Source organism: Galleria mellonella, unplaced genomic scaffold (genome assembly GCF_026898425.1).
Source record: "Galleria mellonella isolate WM207_F2 unplaced genomic scaffold, CSIRO_AGI_GalMel_v1 utg57, whole genome shotgun sequence".
In the NCBI taxonomy this organism is placed as follows: Eukaryota; Metazoa; Arthropoda; class Insecta; order Lepidoptera; family Pyralidae; genus Galleria; species Galleria mellonella.
This window is the reverse complement of record NW_026442119.1, coordinates 6,058,998-6,078,701: the sequence shown is the minus strand read 5'-3', so window position 1 is coordinate 6,078,701 and position 19,704 is coordinate 6,058,998. Positions and strand designations below refer to the sequence as shown.

The following is a 19,704-nucleotide window of genomic DNA, read 5'->3' as shown; positions in this document are numbered from 1 at the left end:
GAGAAAAAAAATTAGTAATACTGGTAATAATAAATATTAAATATTTAGAATATTAGCCTTAATTAATAAAATTGTAATTAAATTAATTAAGTAAATTTTATTTTTATATTATTACACTTATATTATTGTCATTGATTTATTTTACATACGGATACTTATTAAACTTTATCAACGAAATATTTACATTTATTCTTACACATATTAAACTCTACTAATATATGGAACTTTTCTTAATGCTAATAAATAAATGCTTCGTAACATTTACTTTATTATTTTACGGAAAATTAAGTATATTTTAAATCAACTAAAGGACCTTACTATTTATTAATTACGTAAAATGTGTAGAGCTTATAAAATAATTATCAGCTTTATACATGTTTACACAAAAGTTTTAATCATGAATATGCATATTGAATATATTTCTTATAATAAACAAGATATGAGTGTCTATACGTATACACCTAAATATTTAACGAATACAAACCGATAAAATGTTGAAGTCACACAATTGTATCGAAGTATCAGTTGATTCACTTTAATGTACACAACCTGTGCCCGTGACTTTGTCGGCATAAGTTCAATTATACACTAATTATCCTATAAAATATTGTTCATGTTGTGAGAAAACCGATATTTTAGTTTAAGTTTATCTTATAAACATAAAATACAAAAATATTAAAATTGACTTCATTTATTGAGAATAACAATGAACCAGAAGTGCTAGTAGTAGTAGTATGAATCACTGATTTCATAAATAATGCCAATATATATGGTACCCACTTCAAAATAATAATACTTACTATCTTCATATAATTTTTATATTTTTTTCGCATAATTATTGCTTATACGTAATATTTTGTTTATTCTTTCTCATGAGAATGAGACAATTTTTTTACAATATAAATTTGTAATTTGTACGTTAACATAGTAACTAAATTATCACTACATCAAATTTAATTAAAATTAGTTCAAATTGTGTATACTTTAATATGTGTACTTTATTTAATAATTTTTTATTTTATATATAATTTTCATAATATTTACTTTAATTATAACCTATTTATATTTAATTGTAGTACGAAGAGTACAACAGAAGCAGTAAAACTTTAATGTCGCAAGTTATAGCGCCGTATCACTGAAATCGCCAATATTTTTTAAACTTTTTTAAACTTATATTGTGTTTTCAAACAATTACACTTGCAAATGATTAATTAGTATTCTTGTCTTTGGGACTTGAAACTATGGATAGATCTTTATTGTAAAGGAAGAAGAAGAAGAATATATATATATATTACTAATATATATATATATTACTAATATATATATATATATATATATATATATATTACTTATTCACCATTCTATTCCAATACTTTCCACTTCCCAGAAACTGTATCTAATTGCGGAGGAGTGGGGCGCATATTTTAATGGATGATAATGGAATTTGATTTGCGTAATATTATGTTATAATACCTCTTCGATATAATCAATTTTTTATTTCAGGAGACTTCGGGCGGTACCAATGCTTCCAATTCGTGCTGCATATTCTCGCAGCATTGACTGCCGGCATGCATATGCTCTCCTTGGTCACAATTGCTGCCGTACCGGAACATAGGTTAGTAATTCAATATATTATTACATCATGTATTCATCATTAAAACAAATAAAATAAAATATGAATTACGAAACAGCTGCGTAAAAATACTATATTACTCATTTGTGGAATATTCTCGTAAGATAAAATGGGTTTTATTTAATAACATTTATTTAATATTTATTTGTGTCTAAATCTTTTATTTTTTTAATTTTAATTGTTATGTTTTCGAAATCTCAAAACGATTACATTAGACATAGTCTAACACTCGAAAAGATTTTTTGTTGCTACTGTTTCGAATTACGTAATATACTAAATAACTTAAAGACTCAATCTGAAGTTTTGAAAATATAATCATATTATTATATAACAGTATGATAATGAAATCCATTCCTTAAACTAGTATTGGTATTCAATCTTCACAGATTTTTTTTTCTAGACAAACATCTTTATTACCATCATTATTACCAAAAACTAAAAAATAAATTAGTTAAAATTCTATTAGTTATAAGTAGTTATTGATAATATTAAGATTTTTTCTAGAAAAACAAATCTGAGATCCTATCAGTGAATATTAATACTAGTTTTAATAAATGAATTTCGTTAATTAACTTGTACTGTATAATAACCAAGTTAACGCCACCAAATATAATAAATATACCTGCATATTTAATATTAAATAATGATTTAAACTTTATTTATATTTTATTTTATTTAATCCATTATCAGTATATTAAACATAGTGGATATATGACAGGTATACCTATACTAGTTTATAGAAAAGAATTGATATGATTATGTCACTTTATTATAAATTATTGGCACCTTTTAATAAAAGTGGCGCTATCTAGTTGGTTATTATGTTTTATGCTTACCCTTTATGGTGCGGTATTATGGTGTGTGTATACATATACATAGATTATGGATAGTTGAAAATTTCATCGTCCCATATTGACATTGTTTTTATGCCAGATAAAAACGACGAAATTTTCAATTTTTAACTACTCTTGATAATTATTCTTCTATCTAGTACCATAATATAGACATCTATTTTAAATATTCTACATGCTGCAAATTAATCGCATTTCATCTTAAAATGTACTAAAATATAGTGAGATATTTTTTATAATTAACTATGGGAAATAATTCTAGATAGATATATATTTACGTACTATATCATAATGGAATAGCATGCTTACAACGGTAAATTTTGAGAAAAACCTTGTCCTGTGTCTAATCTATTTAACAGTTAGAAAATAACTGTACCTACTACTAAATTTGTCAGAATTCAAGAACTGACTTGTTTGTGATACAAAATCCTAAATTGAACTTGCTTAACTTTTAAAAGAAATAAAATAGCTAACCAATAAGAACTATTTTATTTTACGAGGCCCATATATGAAAACTGAATCTTTTTCATATAATAATGGCTCAAAATAAATAGTAGAAAATAATACGTAGATATTATATATATATATATATTATTGTGTGTGTATATATATATATATATATATATATATTATATATATATATATATATATATATACAGTATAATAATAATTGAATTAGAAAGTATTAACAACACCTTAGTTCTTAGAAATGACAACGGATAAGACATACTATGATCGTTACCTTATGGGCATGCTATAATGACCATGGTGCTGTTCATGTGCAGAGTACCTAGGCGATTAACGATTTTCCTTCCACGTCGTCTGTTAAATTGCTTGCTATTCTAAGTCGAATAATTTTTTTTGTAACTTACATTCAATAGCACATCTCGTTTCAATATGTCAGTATAGCATTACAAACAACACCCATATAAAATATATGTGGTTTTATTCAGTACATCTAAACCACAGCAACGGTTTTAAATTAAATATTCAAGTGTTGCATGTAATTATAAACATAACTACTTTATGCATTATACATGGGTCATTCCATTTGAAATCGTCTAATCGGCAAAGCTGACCCATTTTAGATTTTAGTGTAACTTTGAGGGACTCCTCTCTAGGGTTCCTAAGAATGAAATTTACACGAATTTGATTTTTATAAGCGCTTGATTCCGCGCATTTAAATAAAATCTTCAAAATATCGATTTTTTTTAGTTTAATTAATTTTTCCTCAAAGTTTTTTCTTTTTGAAGATTATTCCATTATTGAACCGTAATTCTTAGGTGAATAGATAGTAGTTTAAGTATACCAAATAATAATTTGCTCAATAAATACCTACCATTAGCGACAGCGTGCTGAAAATGAGTGTTTTTAGTCATTTTTCGTGAATTTTAAGGGACTCTAGTGTCTTAACTGTTTGGAGTTAACAACTTCTGGTCGGCAGGAATTAAGTACACATATCATAGATAAAATTCAGCCATTGATCGACTTGAGCCGCCCACTCTTTATGGAAGATAACTTTGTTTGAAGTTTTGAAATTTTGAAAAATCGCATTATTCAGCCTATAAAATGAATGTGTCTACTGCGAGATAAAATTCTGAACTTCTCAGAATCTTTTGTTCTAACCTTCAACTTTGGACGACTGTATCGCTTGTTTTGTTATTTTAATGTTTAGTGCATGTCCCAGCCGTTTTTTGACAGCAAAAATCACGTCAATTTTTTTTATTTTTTTCTAAATGATTAAGAGTATGATTTTATTCATAATCGAAATTTTATTTTATCTACGATATCCTTATATATTTTTGTATATGAGTAAAGGTAAATTGATCTTCATAATTTGACTTTATCGCATTTGAAAGTAAATAATAGACTTCAGTAGCCATGTATGATTTTTGTTCTAATAAAATTTCTGGCATTAAATTCTTTTATGTATCAAGCCAAGACGTGGAAGCTGCTGAAACGTTCTTATCTGAACGATTTATAAATATAAATACAATTAAAAATACGAGATCATATCATAGTTTTATACCAATTTCTCAAAATCAACTGGAAGCGCGGAGATACTCGGCTTCCGATAATTTTGATATTGTTAATATTGTAAGACCAAAACGTCAATTGTTGAATAAAAAATAATTTTCCAGTTAAATTTGTTTACAGTAACTGTCTTTTCCAGTAACTATTACTTCTGAAGATAATTTTATACTCAATATATCCATAATTCTATTGAATCTGTAAAAATCTTTTCACATATTCATATTTATTTTTGTTCATAATTTATTTCAAAATGTCTAGTAATAAACTGTAAAGATAAAAGTACCTGTGGATCAATAAAAAGGTAAGACATGATATTTATAAGTGGAAAGAAATAAAAAAAAAACTAAATTTATAATGATTATAATATAAAAAAAATTGACGTGATTTTTGCTGTCAAAAAACGGCTGGGACATGCACTAAACATTAAAATAACAAAACAAGCGATACAGTCGTCCAAAGTTGAAGGTTAGAACAAAAGATTCTGAGAAGTTCAGAATTTTATCTCGCAGTAGACACATTCATTTTATAAGTTGAATAATGCGATTTTTCAAAATTTCAAAACTTCAAACAAAGTTATCTTCTATAAAGAGTGGGCGGCTCAAGTCTATCAATGGCTGAATTTTATCTATGATATGTGTACTTAATTCCTGCCGACCAGAAGTTGTTAACTCCAAACAGTTAAGACACTAGAGTCCCTTAAAATTCACGAAAAATGACTAAAAACACTCATTTTCAGCACGCTGTCGCTAATGGTAGGTATTTATTGAGCAAATTATTATTTGGTATACTTAAACTACTATCTATTCACCTAAGAATTACGGTTCAATAATGGAATAATCTTCAAAAAGAAAAAACTTTGAGGAAAAATTAATTAAGCTAAAAAAAAATCGATATTTTGAAGTTTTTATTTAAATGCGCGGAATCAAGCGCTTATAAAAATCAAATTCGTGCAAATTTCATTCTTAGGAACCCTAGAAAAGAGTCCCTCAAAGTTACACTAAAATCTAAAATGGGTCGGCAACAATTTTTTTTATTTTTAGACGATTTTAAATGGAATGACTCACATGTAAGTAAGCAGATATACTTACATGTGTGAAGTATATATGATTATTGCGTATAGAAACAAAATTTTCCCCATTATATCTGTGCATTCTAAAATTCCGGAGTTCATTAATACCGATTTCCTTGTTAGGTACTGCTCCCTTACGTTCCTGAAAAGTAATGAGTCCGGACGGCACGGAACCACAAGTCACGACGCACTGTACTTATTTTGAATTTATCTCTATTTGAGAAACTTGATTTCTATATTGCCCTAAGATATAAAAAATAGAATTTTTATTTAGAGTATATAGTATTAGAATTCTTAATGAAAATTATTTTATATAGAATAAATTATATGTAACAAAGTATTTACTTTGTTTTAAAGTAAAACAGTAAAACTTTGTAACATATGTAATAATAACATATAATATGAAATATCTACCTACTTAATAAAGTAGGTAGATATTTCCGCATGAATTTGCATGTAAATAGTTGGACTTTCTTAACTATAATAATTATTTTTAAAATATAAAAAATACGGGATATGGTTAACTCTATTTTTATCGTTTGTATTAAAGATTTTTATATTAATAGTGCATTAAGTATGACTTAATTTGCTTAGGCAAATGGTATATTTGTATATATACTTAAAATGAGTTTCATCTTATATGAATAAGTGGTTTGGGTCTAATAACATGATGCTATGGTTGGTTATAGAGTGTACAGTTTTGCTTGTTTCGGGTACAAGGGTAAATAATTGACAAGGCTTTGGTCAATACCCCTGCCTGACACAAACCAAGTGTGATATTATCGCTGCTGCTTCATGGGTTAAAGAACGTAAGTATTTTTGTAATATATTTATATTATTTTTTTTACTTTATATAATTATTTGCTACTATTTACTCCTTGCTTATTTTAACACCTTTTTGAGCGGAGCAATCTTACATATATAGATAAAAATTGGTATAATAAGAATTTACTTATAATGTCATAGGTAAATTATAAAGCACACTGGACCTGTTACTTTTGATAATCTTATGTGGTTTAACATGCCGCTTCACTTTCCAATGTTTGTGGGTTCAATTCCCACACAATGCAAATTGGGTCTATACAATTTATATGTATAACAAGTACAAGAAAGTCTTATTTAAATAAATTTATCGGTTGTCTAGTATTCATAGTATAAGTTCTGCTTACTTTAGACACTGTATGATAATGTCCAGGAATATTTATTTATGTATTCATGTGTTTTCAAAAGACATTATAATAATAATACACATTTATTACGAAAAAAAAAAATTGTGCTGATAAATGTTTCTCCTCGTATATACTTTCTTTCAAAATAAATTTTATAAATCAATATAACAGATTAATTCTTATCTACGCATTGGTACATTTTATTTAAGTACTTATATAACGTTGAATCAACGTTTTTACACTTAAATAAATATATAGACCTACTAAAATGCGCATAATATAACATGCAAAAAACTTGTGGAACATTATATAATACTAAAATTATGTAAAATCTTATTAATAATGAGCCAAAATATATACGTTTTATATTGTTCATAAACATTTATTTTTCGTAGGTATGGTTGTGGAAAAAACACTTCACTCATTCCTGCATTAACTTCATTTGGGTAAAATTACCATTTTCAACTCGTGTCATCTCATTCGATTGAAATATGAGAGTATGATTTCAAATTTCAGCCAGTTTCAGGGTATAAAACACTAGATATCTACTTATATTATTTGGGAAAACTAGGTATCATCGGCAACATTTAACAACTCAGGAGTTGTTGTCAGTTGTGTTGAACCACACAACTTATACTTAAATAACTTTTATTTCATATTTCCAATAATAAAGTTACAGTGTAATAAATATACTTATTACGTATACAATAAGTAGTATATTACTTGAATTAAGAGTATTCAATTATGTTAAATTATTTAAAATATCAAAGTTTAATGGTAAATGTAAGTGAGTAATGACGAGTTTGTTGTGTATTTCTTTCATCGTATATAAATGTACATATTTAAATTTTAAAAATATTTTATAGATATCTCCTGTACAAACTTTTATTATTGTAAATGTAACATAAAAGTTATTTATGTACAATCTGAATGTTATGCATCAGGTATAAATGTATAAAGGTAAAATCGATGTCGTTAACTGTATGAAAATTTAAAAATCTACCCATGCTACAGAACATATTGCAAACATAGACCGGAATATCATCATCATGATCATATCAGCCGTTAATTTTTCACTGCTGCACATAGGCCTCTCCCTATTTGGAGATTTTTCTAGTAGTTATTATTATACCTGTCGACTGCTGGACATAGGCCTCCCCCAGAGGGAGACTGTTGTCAATAGTTGCTACGCTTGACAGGCGGGTTAGCAAGCGCAGTTAAACTTTGATGATGTTGTTAGAAGGATGCTGCTGCCCATCCCTCGACCAATAAGTTCTCTTAGTTGTGTCTTATACAGGAGTATATTTGTAAATAAAAATTCAAAAACAATAAAACATTTGAGCCTTTCATATTAACTTATCAGCTGGAAATGCCATATTAATAAAGAAGGGTCAAAATTTTTGTCGACTTCGATTTCAACCTATATGTATGCTTAATGTTAACATCAAAATTATAACAATAATTGATTTAATGTAAATAAAAAATAATGTGTTATCATTATAATTTTCAGGTGCGCCTTACATGGAGTGGATATGGGAAATTTTACAGAATTATGGAATTCATCATTAGTATTGAGCGCTATACCGCTAAACGAACATGGGAAATTAGATTCTTGTAAGATGTACGGAGAAAATAAAACTCTCGAAGAATGCAACTCCTGGGTATATGATACGCAATATTATACATCATCTCGCGGTATAGAGTGGAATTTAGTCTGCAGTAGGCGCTGGATGGGTGCGACAGCACAAACCGCTTATATGTTTGGTGTCGTAGTGGGCTCTCTTGTTCTTGGTAGATTATCTGATAAGTTTGGACGAAAAACAGCTTACGTGTGGGCTGGTGTTTTACAGCTTGTATTTGGCATATCTGTTGCATTCTCGACAGACTATTATACATTTATTGTATTACGTTTTCTGTATGGAATCTTTGGATCAGGCTCATATATAGCTGGATTCGTATTAACAATGGAACTAGTAGGTCCAAGCAAGCGCACAATATGTGGCGTAGTCTTTCAAATTATGTTTGCGGTGGGAATTATGTTGCTGGCCGCTTGGGGATATCTAATAGACAATAGATTCTACTTGCAAATCTTATACGCTTTACACGCAGCAATATTGCTTCCTCATTGGATTTTAATGGATGAATCCCCGCGGTGGCTCTGGTCCCAAGGTCGCGCACGTGAATCTGTCTCCATTGTAGAAAAAGCATTAAAAATGAATAGATCAAATGAAACATTAGATACTCCTGCATTAGTGTCACACTGTAAAGCAACATGTGCAAAATACACCGATGAACATTCTGCTGGTACTATAGATCTCTTGAAAACGCCTAATATGTTGAAGAAAACTTTGATAATATGTGGTTGTTGGTTTGCTAATTCTGTAGTGTATTATGGTTTATCCCTTAACACAGGAAAACTAAATGGAAATCCTTACTTCATAATTTTTTTAATGGGTATAGTGGAACTTCCGAGTTATGTTATAATAATGTATTTTTTAGATAGAGTTGGCCACAGAGCATTAATTAGTACAATGATGTTATTAGGTGGGCTCTCGTGTTTAATAGTGGTTGCGTTGCCTCATGGATCTTCCTCTACTACTGGTGTGGTAATGGTAGGGAAACTTTTTATATCTGGTTCATATTCTATCATTTATAAATACTCGGCCGAACTTTTTCCTACTGTGGTTCGTAGTTCAGGAGTAGGACTTGGAAGTATGTGCGCTAGCGTGTCAGGCGCACTTACTCCTCTAATTAGTTTACTCGACACACTAAATCCTAAAATTCCTACCATCATATTTGGATTTTTAGCATTAATATCAGGATTTTCTACATTTTTATTGCCGGAAACAATAGGGAGAAATCTTCCGCAATCTCTTGAGGATGGAGAAAAATTTGGAGTCGGTGATACATGTTTCACGAATTGCAGGGGTCGTCGAATGAGTAATGAATCAATTGATCTGCCAGAAACAATGGTACCACTGGAAACAATTGAAAAAAATTATGATGTAAAAGTCAAGGTACCCAAGTAATAAGTGTGCAAATATAAGTAGTACACTGTACACTATGAAAACATGTAAGCAAGGTTATAATCATAAAATTTATATAAAGTTTTATATATTTACAATCTCGATTGTCAATATAATTTTAATCTATTTTTTGTTAAGTGAATATTTTTCTATTTTATTTTATTTTTTTAAATAACTTTATTGACCAAAATAAAAAAAAAGGTGCAAAAGGCGGACTTAATGCTAGTAGCATTCTGTACTAGTCAACCTTTACCAGTCAAATTTTATTGTTTTTCTGCCAGTTACATGCACATGGTAAATGAAATTGTAACTAACAATAAGCGAGAAAAATAAGTAGGTAGCACTTAATAAGACTAGGAGAGAAGCAAAGAAAAATATTATATAGATATGTTTATTCTACAGGACATATAAAGTAGGTACAATTAATACAGGGAAAATGTTGTCTTAACACTGTAATCGTCACTTAGGCACTTAAGTATGTAAGTACCATGTTAATATTTAAGACCTTAATAGTAACTGTTATAATATTGTTAAATTTTATTAGGTAATAGAGGAAAAGTTATTTTACTCCTTACTTCTAATGGTAATATAGTAGATACCACTTTATCTTAATTAACTAGTGTAGTATATAGTGTAAGTTTATGTGAGCAAATTTTATATTTTTCGTGATACTAGATAAATAAAAATCTAGTCAAGTTTTATAAATAGATTATATTTATATTATGACTATTTCTCATTACGTTTGATATGTATAAAATATCGCAACTGCAATAATATTTTTGATTTCTTTTTTCTTTCAAGTCATTACATTATGAACAATAAAACATCTACAGATTATATTGTATAAATTTCTAGTAAACTAATATTTTTAACAATTTCATGTGTGTAATGTATACGTGTTTAAAAATATGGGAATTTATAAGAAGCTCTATCTTTCTTTATAACATATTCTATATTACGTATAACAGAGTCTATATTAAGTATTCATATACAGGTGAAATCAAAATCATTAGCTTTACGTCTGATTAACAATATATCCATGCTACTCTAACTTACTACTAATATGCTATCCTAACAGTTGGACGCGCCGTAGTATTCAATTTCACTGATAAAACGTTCCATTGAAAGAATGCTAACGATTTCCATTACAGCCTGTATAATTATATACATAATAAAAATAAATACATATAAATACAATAGCCAGAAGGGCATGAAAAATAAAATAATGGCTAAGCTTAGTCGATTTCAAAACAAGTAAATAGACAAAATGCTCTCATATATCCTTGCATTGAGACTGACTCACGACAATTGTAACTCTGTAGGAGAGACCGGGGATAGTTGATCAAATTTTATCTTGGACATTATTGTTTTTTTTTATTTTAGTGTAGACTAACTATACCCCGCGGCTTCAGTACATAAAGTATTATATATACTAAGTTAGGATATAACCTACCTGTGTGCTAAATTTAATTTAAATCAGTTCAGTAATTTTTGCCTGAATGAGTAACAAATATCCATCCATCGTTACAAACTTTCGCATTTATAATATTAATAGAATTATTGTAAAAACAAGTACATCTAATAGGTACACTTAAGCTAAGAAAATCAATGACAAAAATTCTCAATAAATCATGATATAGTGTACAAATTGATTTCATAGAATATGATATATGAGTCAACCTACCCCATGCCTGAGGTTGGTTAACTTGTCACTGAGACATATAGAATAGAAGATACCACAAATATTTGTATTTAGTTTTTATTTATTGAAATAAATTTATCAATTGAAATAAATAAACTTTAAATTTTACAAACAATCAGATATTTAAACATATGACAAATAAAATACTTAACGTATTATTCATAAAATATATGAAACAATTCAATCCTAAGCTTCAATCATTTGGTAACAACAGACATAACTAATTATCTAATGAGGCAACATTTTGGAATGTCTAGTTTCTTGCCGTTAATTAACCAACTCTATAGTACACCCTCCCGGTCTCCCCTATACAAATTACTTATTTTAGTAGTAATAATAATAGTTTTTTGTATTGTTTAAACCATTCATAAAAATAAAATAAATAATATATAAACATTATTTTGTTTTATCTATTATATACTTAATTAGAAAATTAGGTGATTATGCCCTTACCTGAAGCTTTTTTATTTTATTTACTTTTGTGTTACATCATAATTCTTGTTTTATTAAATATCATAATTGTTCACTGAAGAAAAAATGTATTCACGAATTAAAAATAATACTTTATGTTAAGTGATGTACATGAGATCATATTTTTTTTGCGGAAATAGTACACGCGCAGAAAATTTTAATTTGTTTACTTCACTGCATTGTACTTATATTTTAATTTACAAGACAGAAGAATATTAATGTCTACGTTTACGATTTTAAAGCCGTTATTCATAAAAACTAATATCTAAACTATTAGAGTGTTTTGTCATTTATGATTCGTGTATCTGATGATGAAATTACATTTATTTAATATTACGGCCTTAGCGCGAGGTGCTTATGATTTGTATAATTAAGTATTCACAGTTGAATATATAATTTTAAGACGTGTCTGTCTGGTCACATTAAGTATTTAAGTGACACAGACAAAATATATCGTATTATACATATACATATACATACATATCTGTCACGCCTGTCTCCCATTAGGGTAGGCAGAAACAATGGAACGCCAAATGCTTCGATTCAAACAAACCTCTTTCGCTTCTTCCACATTCATCAATCTTGTCATACACGCTCGTCGGTTACGGGTACTTTTAATTTGGCCCTTCTTCAGCACGTCGCCTATTTGGTCGACATACGTCCGTCTAGGGCGGCCCCTACCGACATCTCCATTCATTCTTGCTCGATAAATCTCTTTCGTAATTCTTCTTTCATCCATCCTCTCCAAATGACCAAACCAACGCAACATTCCTTTTTCAATTTTTGTCACTACATCGTCTTTCAGTCCACACTTCTCTCTAACCACACTGTTTCTTACTCTATCTTTTAAAGTAATACCACACATACTTCTCAAAGCTCTCATCTGTACAGCATTTATCTTACTTTCATGCTTCTTCTGCCATACCCACGATTCGCTTCCATACATGAGTGTTGGTGTCAGTACTCCTTGAATTATAGCAAGGCGAGCTTTGCTCGATACATTTTTACTTGACATAATCGAGAGCAGTGCACCGTTAACACTGTTTCCCGCTTTTACTCTCCTCTCAATATCTCTGTCACACTTCCCATCCCTCGTAAACAAAGAACCTAAATATAGAAACTCACTCACTTGCTCTACTTTTTCATCTCCTATCATAATCTGGCATGCCGTTAAACTTTCATTCCTCTCAAAAACCATTACCTTCGTCTTCTTCGCATTTATTTTCATACCTTTTCTTGCATACGCTTCATTCATTATAGTCACCATTTGTTGTAATTCATACTCCGACGATGCAAAAAGTACTTGGTCGTCGGCGTATAAAAGAGTCTTAAACAGAGACTCATTCATCCTGAATCCACAATTAGATCCTTTCAAATCGGTCAAGCAACTGTCCATAAATAGGTTGAACAGCCAAGGAGACGCTACACAGCCCTGTCTAACACCGCGTTCAATGCCAAACCAGTCTGTATAGACTCCATTTATTCTGACACAGGCATTTGAATCCTTATATAAAGATTTGAATGCCCGTATCAAATGGCTGCTCACCCCATACATTGCCAGTGTTGACCACAGTTCATTCCTCTCCACTCTATCATAAGCCTTTTCAAGGTCAATGAAGGCGCAGAAAACCTTCTGATGTTGAGCTAAGGTTTTCTCTGTTATGCACCTTAAGGAAAAGACTTGATCCGTACATCCCATACCCTTTCGAAACCCTGCTTGCACATCCCAAATTTTACTTTCCGTCTCATTCATCACTCTTTTAATCAAAATCCTAGCATACAATTTGCCTACAACACTAAGAAGGCTTATTCCGCGGAAATTTTTGCACTCCTGCTGTGACCCGCTGCCTTTATATAGTGGCACAATAACAGCTTTGCTCCAGTCACCTGGAACACAACCGGACCGCCAACATTTATTGAACAGCAGACACAGCAGGTCTACAATGATTTCTCCACCTTCTTTAAGCATTTCGGCAGATATTCTATCGAATCCCGCTGCTTTACCAAATTTCATAATCTTCATTGCATTCATTACTTCATCCATACTTATATCACTTTCACTGTCAACTTCTTCGTCCATTATTTCATTTTCAACATTCTTTCTTTCACTTCCACGTTCAAATAAACTTTCAAAATATCTCTTCCAATGATCTAAGACTTCCTTTTGTTCCGTGATATATTCTCAATATTATGCCCATATCCTATATTTATTTAGGTTGTAATGTTTTGTAATTGTTTATCTGCCATGGTGCTAAAATTAAACAATATATGAATTATTGTAGTTATTTTGCTCTCTACATACCTAGATGTTATAGATAATATAGATAGGTAAGTGTAGGTTTTTCTAAATAACTAGATACCTACCTATAATTAGCAAAGCAACGCAAATAGAACCTTCAACAAATGGAAAACAAATAGTGTTCTATTCTTCTTTAAATAAATCTATAGATCTACTTATTTGTCTAACACTGTTTAACAGTACAACGTTTTATAATTTTATTTCTTTTCTTTCTAGGTAGGAAATAGGTACTATTCTTTATGTATATTGATATTATACGTTTATTTTTTTAATTTTTTATTATAATTGTCAACACATATTGTATTTTAACATATGAATATATATAACCAAATAATGTAGAAAAAGTTGTACCATATATTTAATATTTGAATAAAAAACTAGTGCCTTATCACTGTAATATTATCAATAGGTAATAATAATATTTTACAGGAATGAACACGATCTGTTTATTGTGGTTGTATTTTTAAACATAATGTTTATTTGCCTATATAACTTGTACGTATATACATACCTATAACTAGAAAATGTATGGCATTTTTATTTGCCTGTTTTAATTGTTAATAAATAAAAGATAATAAAGCTATATGAATATCTATTGGCATGGTAATTTACTATATTAAGGATAGGTACTTATTAATTTTTCAATTTAATAACATTTTGAATTAATAACATCTTATTGTTTTATAGTTTCAATAAACAATTATAAAACTGCATATTTTATTATTTTATTCCTCGTACACCTGTATAATTCATTACAACTTGTAACTAAGTAAATATGCGGGAGGATGCAGTATCTATTTTCTTACCTATTTACGAGTAGGTACTATTATCATAATTATCAAAGTTATGTTATTTTGATTGTATTAATCACAGTGAAAATATGAAAAAATTCAAAATATTATAATTATTGTAGCTTTAAGATATATATATATATATATATATATATATATATATATATATATATATATATATATATATATATATATATATAAAGTATATAGTGTATATATATTTCTGTCAAAAATTAATACACAAATTAAAAAGTTCGAAAAATTTTCACAGGGTTGATGTGATAAAAAATACCTAAATAAGTTATACGTATGGAATTAATATAAAAAAATACTATTATAATAATACATTATAGAATACATTTTAATTTCCTAATATTCTACAACATTTCTAAAAAAATTAAGTTTTTATGGAGTAATTTTATGCTTATTTGCTCTTACAATTCATACCTACCTACTACTGTTGTGATAAATAACAGGCAACCAGTAAAATTTTGATTTATTAGATAATTGGCTTTACTGGTTATTTAGTTAAACTAAATATTTTATTTAATCATCTAATTAATTAACCGGCGACATACACTGCTGCAATATAATACTTAATTCAGTGAGATTGGTTATAATAAAGAAAACCTTTACTGGAATGTGAGAAAATTTTATAATAGATGAAAAAGTTTTTCTAGTAAAGACTAGAAAAACTTTTAGGTAAAAAAAGAATTAGGTACTTTTAATACCAAATAAAGATTTGGTATTACTTATTTGATAAACTACCTAATTCTTTCCATTATTATAAATATTTCTTAATTTCGTGACATAATACTAAACAATTAGGAAATTTATTTGAAAATGTAAATATTTTCAGGTGCTGGGTTGATGGAGTAGATACGCAAGATTCTATAGCGGCCTGGAATTCAACGGAAATTTTAACAGCAATACCACAAACTCCATCCGGTGGCTTGTCAAATTGTTACTTGTATGAAAACAATGAAACCATAGCCTGTTCTAAATGGGTGTTTGATACCAAATACAGATCTTCCTCTCGTGCTATAGAATGGAATTTAGTTTGTGATAAGAGGTGGATGGGAGCAGTAGCACAAACTGTCTACATGTTAGGAGTATTTACTGGTGCAGTTGTTTTGGGAGGAATGGCTGACAAATATGGAAGGAAAACAATATTTTGTTGGTCTGGTGTGTTACAATTGGTTTTCGGTGTCATTGTAGCTTTTATACCAGAATATTGGTCTTTTTTGGCAATCAGATTTTTATACGGAATATTTGGATCCGCCGGTTCTTATATAACTGGCTTTGTATTAACTATGGAGATTGTTGGACCGAGCAAACGAACTGTATGTGGAGTCGCATTTCAAGGTTTCTTTGCGGGCGGCATAATGTTAGTAGCTGGATGGGGAGCTCTTATAGATAATAGACAAATACTTCAAGTAATATACGGACTACACAGCCTTCTTCTTATCCCACATATTTGGATTATGGATGAATCGCCACGTTGGCTTTGGGCTCAAGGTCGAGTTAAGGAATCGGTAAATATCGTTGAAAAGGCTTTGAAATGTAATAGATCTGAACACACTTTAGATAGAGCTGATTTAGTATCACGAGGTAAAGTAGAAGCATCCAAAGGGTCTGATGATGCACCTACTGCTGGTACCTTGGATCTATTTAAAACGCCAAATTTAAGAATGAAAACTTTGAACGTGTGCTTCTCTTGGTTTGCCAATTCTATTGCTTATTATGGCCTCACACTAAGCACTGGTAAGCTTGAAGGGAACCCTTATCTGATCACCGCTATTATGGGTTTCGTTGAACTACCAAGTTACGCCGCAGTTATGTATTTTCTCGATATATGGGGTCGACGACCTTTGATCAGTTCAATGATGCTAGTAGGCGGCATTGCGTGCATTGTTGCAACTTTTATTCCAGCAGGTAGCACACTATCAACAGCAATTGTTATCGCAGGGAAATTATTTATAGCTGGATCTTTTGCTATAATATATAATTACTCTGCAGAGTTATTTCCAACAGTAGTTCGTAATTCCGCGATGGGTCTCGGTTCGATGTGCGCTAGGTTATCAGGAGCTTTGACACCTCTAATTTCTTTATTAGATTCTTTTAATCCTAAAATTCCAGCTGTAATATTCGGTATTGTAGCACTGGTCTCTGGATTTTTATGTTTATTTTTACCAGAGACAATGAATCAACCTATGCCACAGACATTGGCAGATGGTGAAAACTTCGGAAAAGGGGATACATGTTTTGCCAGTTGTATTGGTAAAAAAAGAAATAAAACCTTTACTGAAGAAGATAAAAATGCTGAATCCATGGTGCCTCTAGAAGATATGAGTAAAAAAGTTTGAGATAAAGTTCCGTTTCTTAACACAACGGTAAAGTTACGATTCTCTCTTTGACAAGACCGCTAGCACTGTTTTAATTTTAACTGTTAAATATTTGTAATTTTAAGTGGTAGTAAGAAAAAAACAAGAAAATTCCATTTTTTTTTTCAAAATTTTGTTTTATTATTGTGTAAACTTTTTGCATGAAAATTGATTATCTATATGACCAAACTAGATCTGATTCTGAAAAAGACAGACTAATAGTGACTTATTCTGATTAAGCTATTAGCGTCAACGTAACTTAAACAAATAATAGTTTTTAAATGACAGACCAACCAAGTCAGATATCCAGAAGTTTTCTGACTAATTTATGGATAGGAATACTATGTTGTTAAATTAACATTTAAATCAGTGATGGCCGCCCATCCGAAAGTATCACATGGAACAAAGTTGCGAGCTTACCTAGGTACAAACCCCCATATACGAGTTAATATTTTATTTCAACATTATTTTTATTGAATAACAGTGATAAGCTTTAGTAATAATATATTTGTGTATACTATAAGTAGAGTTACCTGTTCATTGCTGGACATAGACCTCCCCTAAAGGAGGAGTGTTGCCAATAGTTGCCACGTTTGGTAGGCGGGTTGGCAACCGCAGTTAGGCTTTAGTGATGTTTTAAGAAAGATGCTGCTCCTCATTCTTCGACCATTAAATTTATAAGTAGATATTAATTTTATAAGTATATTGATTCTAAGAATTATAATTTTGGTTAGTGTGTCTAGAATTTATATACCACGCTGTATACTACATTGGTATTTATAACCAATTAAAAAACAAAGAATAATTCCCAGAAATCTATCAACAATTGCTATTTTATTTACAGAAAGAAACAATATTTACCAAAAAATTTTGTGCCACGTTTACTCCTAGTCATGCTAAATATATATAAATTTATTATAGAAGGACAATCTGTCTTTTCATTAAAACGCCGGCAGCACACCTGCAATGCCGTAGGTGTTGTGGGTGACCATGGGCGGCGGTAGTCACTTACCATCAGGTGAGCCGCATTCTCGTTTGCCCCCTGTGTTGTAAAAAAAAAGTAGATTGTACTTTATTACACAGGGTGAAATAAATGAGCGAGACGTGGAGGAAAATTATACTATCAATAAAGTTACTTATTTCTAAAATAAATAAAGTTTTATTTAAGAAAATTTATTAGCTTGAATATTATACTTATGCAAGTATTTTTCCTCGATGTCTAATTCGTTTCCCGTCCTATAAAAATAATTTACTTGTATTTATTATTTAGCAATAAAATATTATACAACATTTAAAACCTAAACAATCTTTACATTAAGGTCTTTTATTCGAAACAGGACATAAAAAATAAGAGTAATATGTAATACATAAATAATAAGTAACTTTGTACAAAAGTCGATTGCTTGGATACCTCTGTCCCATTCGTGTTTCAACCGTAAAGCAGTTGTCTTTGCATGGCTGTGTTTCAGTTTGAAGGGTGGGATATGGCGTGAATTTACTGGGTACAGAGGAATAACACCTGAGTCCTCAGGAATGGCAACGCATGTGGGGTATCATGGGCGAAACAGTATACTCTGTTATGTTCATGGTACTGCTCATGTCTATAGGCGACGGTTACCACTTTCCATCAGGTGGGCCGTCAGCTTGTTTGCAATTATTTCGATATAAAGACCTGCCGAGATAGTGTATTATTCAGAGAGAGACAAAAAAAATATACTGTAATTATTACTTATAAATGTGCTTCATATGCATATTATACTGGTATTACTGATCCATGTATGGGACAGTAATTATTATATGTGACAGTTCAAATTTTTACTCCTGGCCAGTTCCTACATAAAGGATTAAAAATAAAGTGCTTTAGAAATATGTGATTCGAAATTAGGGTAGTGTTTATTGTATAAAGTAAATATTTTTTTGTAAATATGTGCATACTAAGGACTAATAAAGTTGTCAATTATTTATGGATTTTATCATTAACTACATTCTATATAATATTTCATAAACACATAAATGTAACAAATAATATAATATACAAATGTACAAATTAAAAAAAAATATAGCCATTTTTTTACTTAGTACTATTAGACATATGACATATCAGCGTCTAGTCCCGAACTAAACATTGATTACAGCATGCCGGGTCAAAGTTGACTGAAAGTTAAAATTTTCCAAAATTGGCAGCAAATGAATGTGTTTATTGATAAGAATAAAAAGTAGCCTATGTTTGTTTTTACATGTTAAGGCAAACACACTATCACGTTTATAATATTAA

General features: G+C 29.8%; 1 protein-coding gene across 2 annotated transcripts in view; it reads left to right on the top strand.

Annotated features, from left to right (window-relative positions):
• Window positions 1–19,391, top strand: part of LOC113509797 (organic cation transporter protein) — a 36,857-nt gene extending 17,466 nt beyond the window's left edge. The window contains exons 2-3 of one of the 2 annotated variants that reach the window (XM_026893222.3): window positions 1,504–1,615; window positions 15,905–19,391. In XM_026893222.3, coding sequence (XP_026749023.2) covers window positions 1,504–1,615; window positions 15,905–17,411 — 1,619 coding nt within the window. In that variant the 3' untranslated portion in view covers window positions 17,412–19,391. Of the gene's footprint in view, window positions 1–1,503; window positions 1,616–8,266; window positions 11,884–15,904 lie in introns of those variants that run through there. The other variant, XM_026893221.3, reaches the window with a different exon arrangement.
• The last annotated feature ends 313 nt before the right edge of the window (window positions 19,392–19,704 follow it).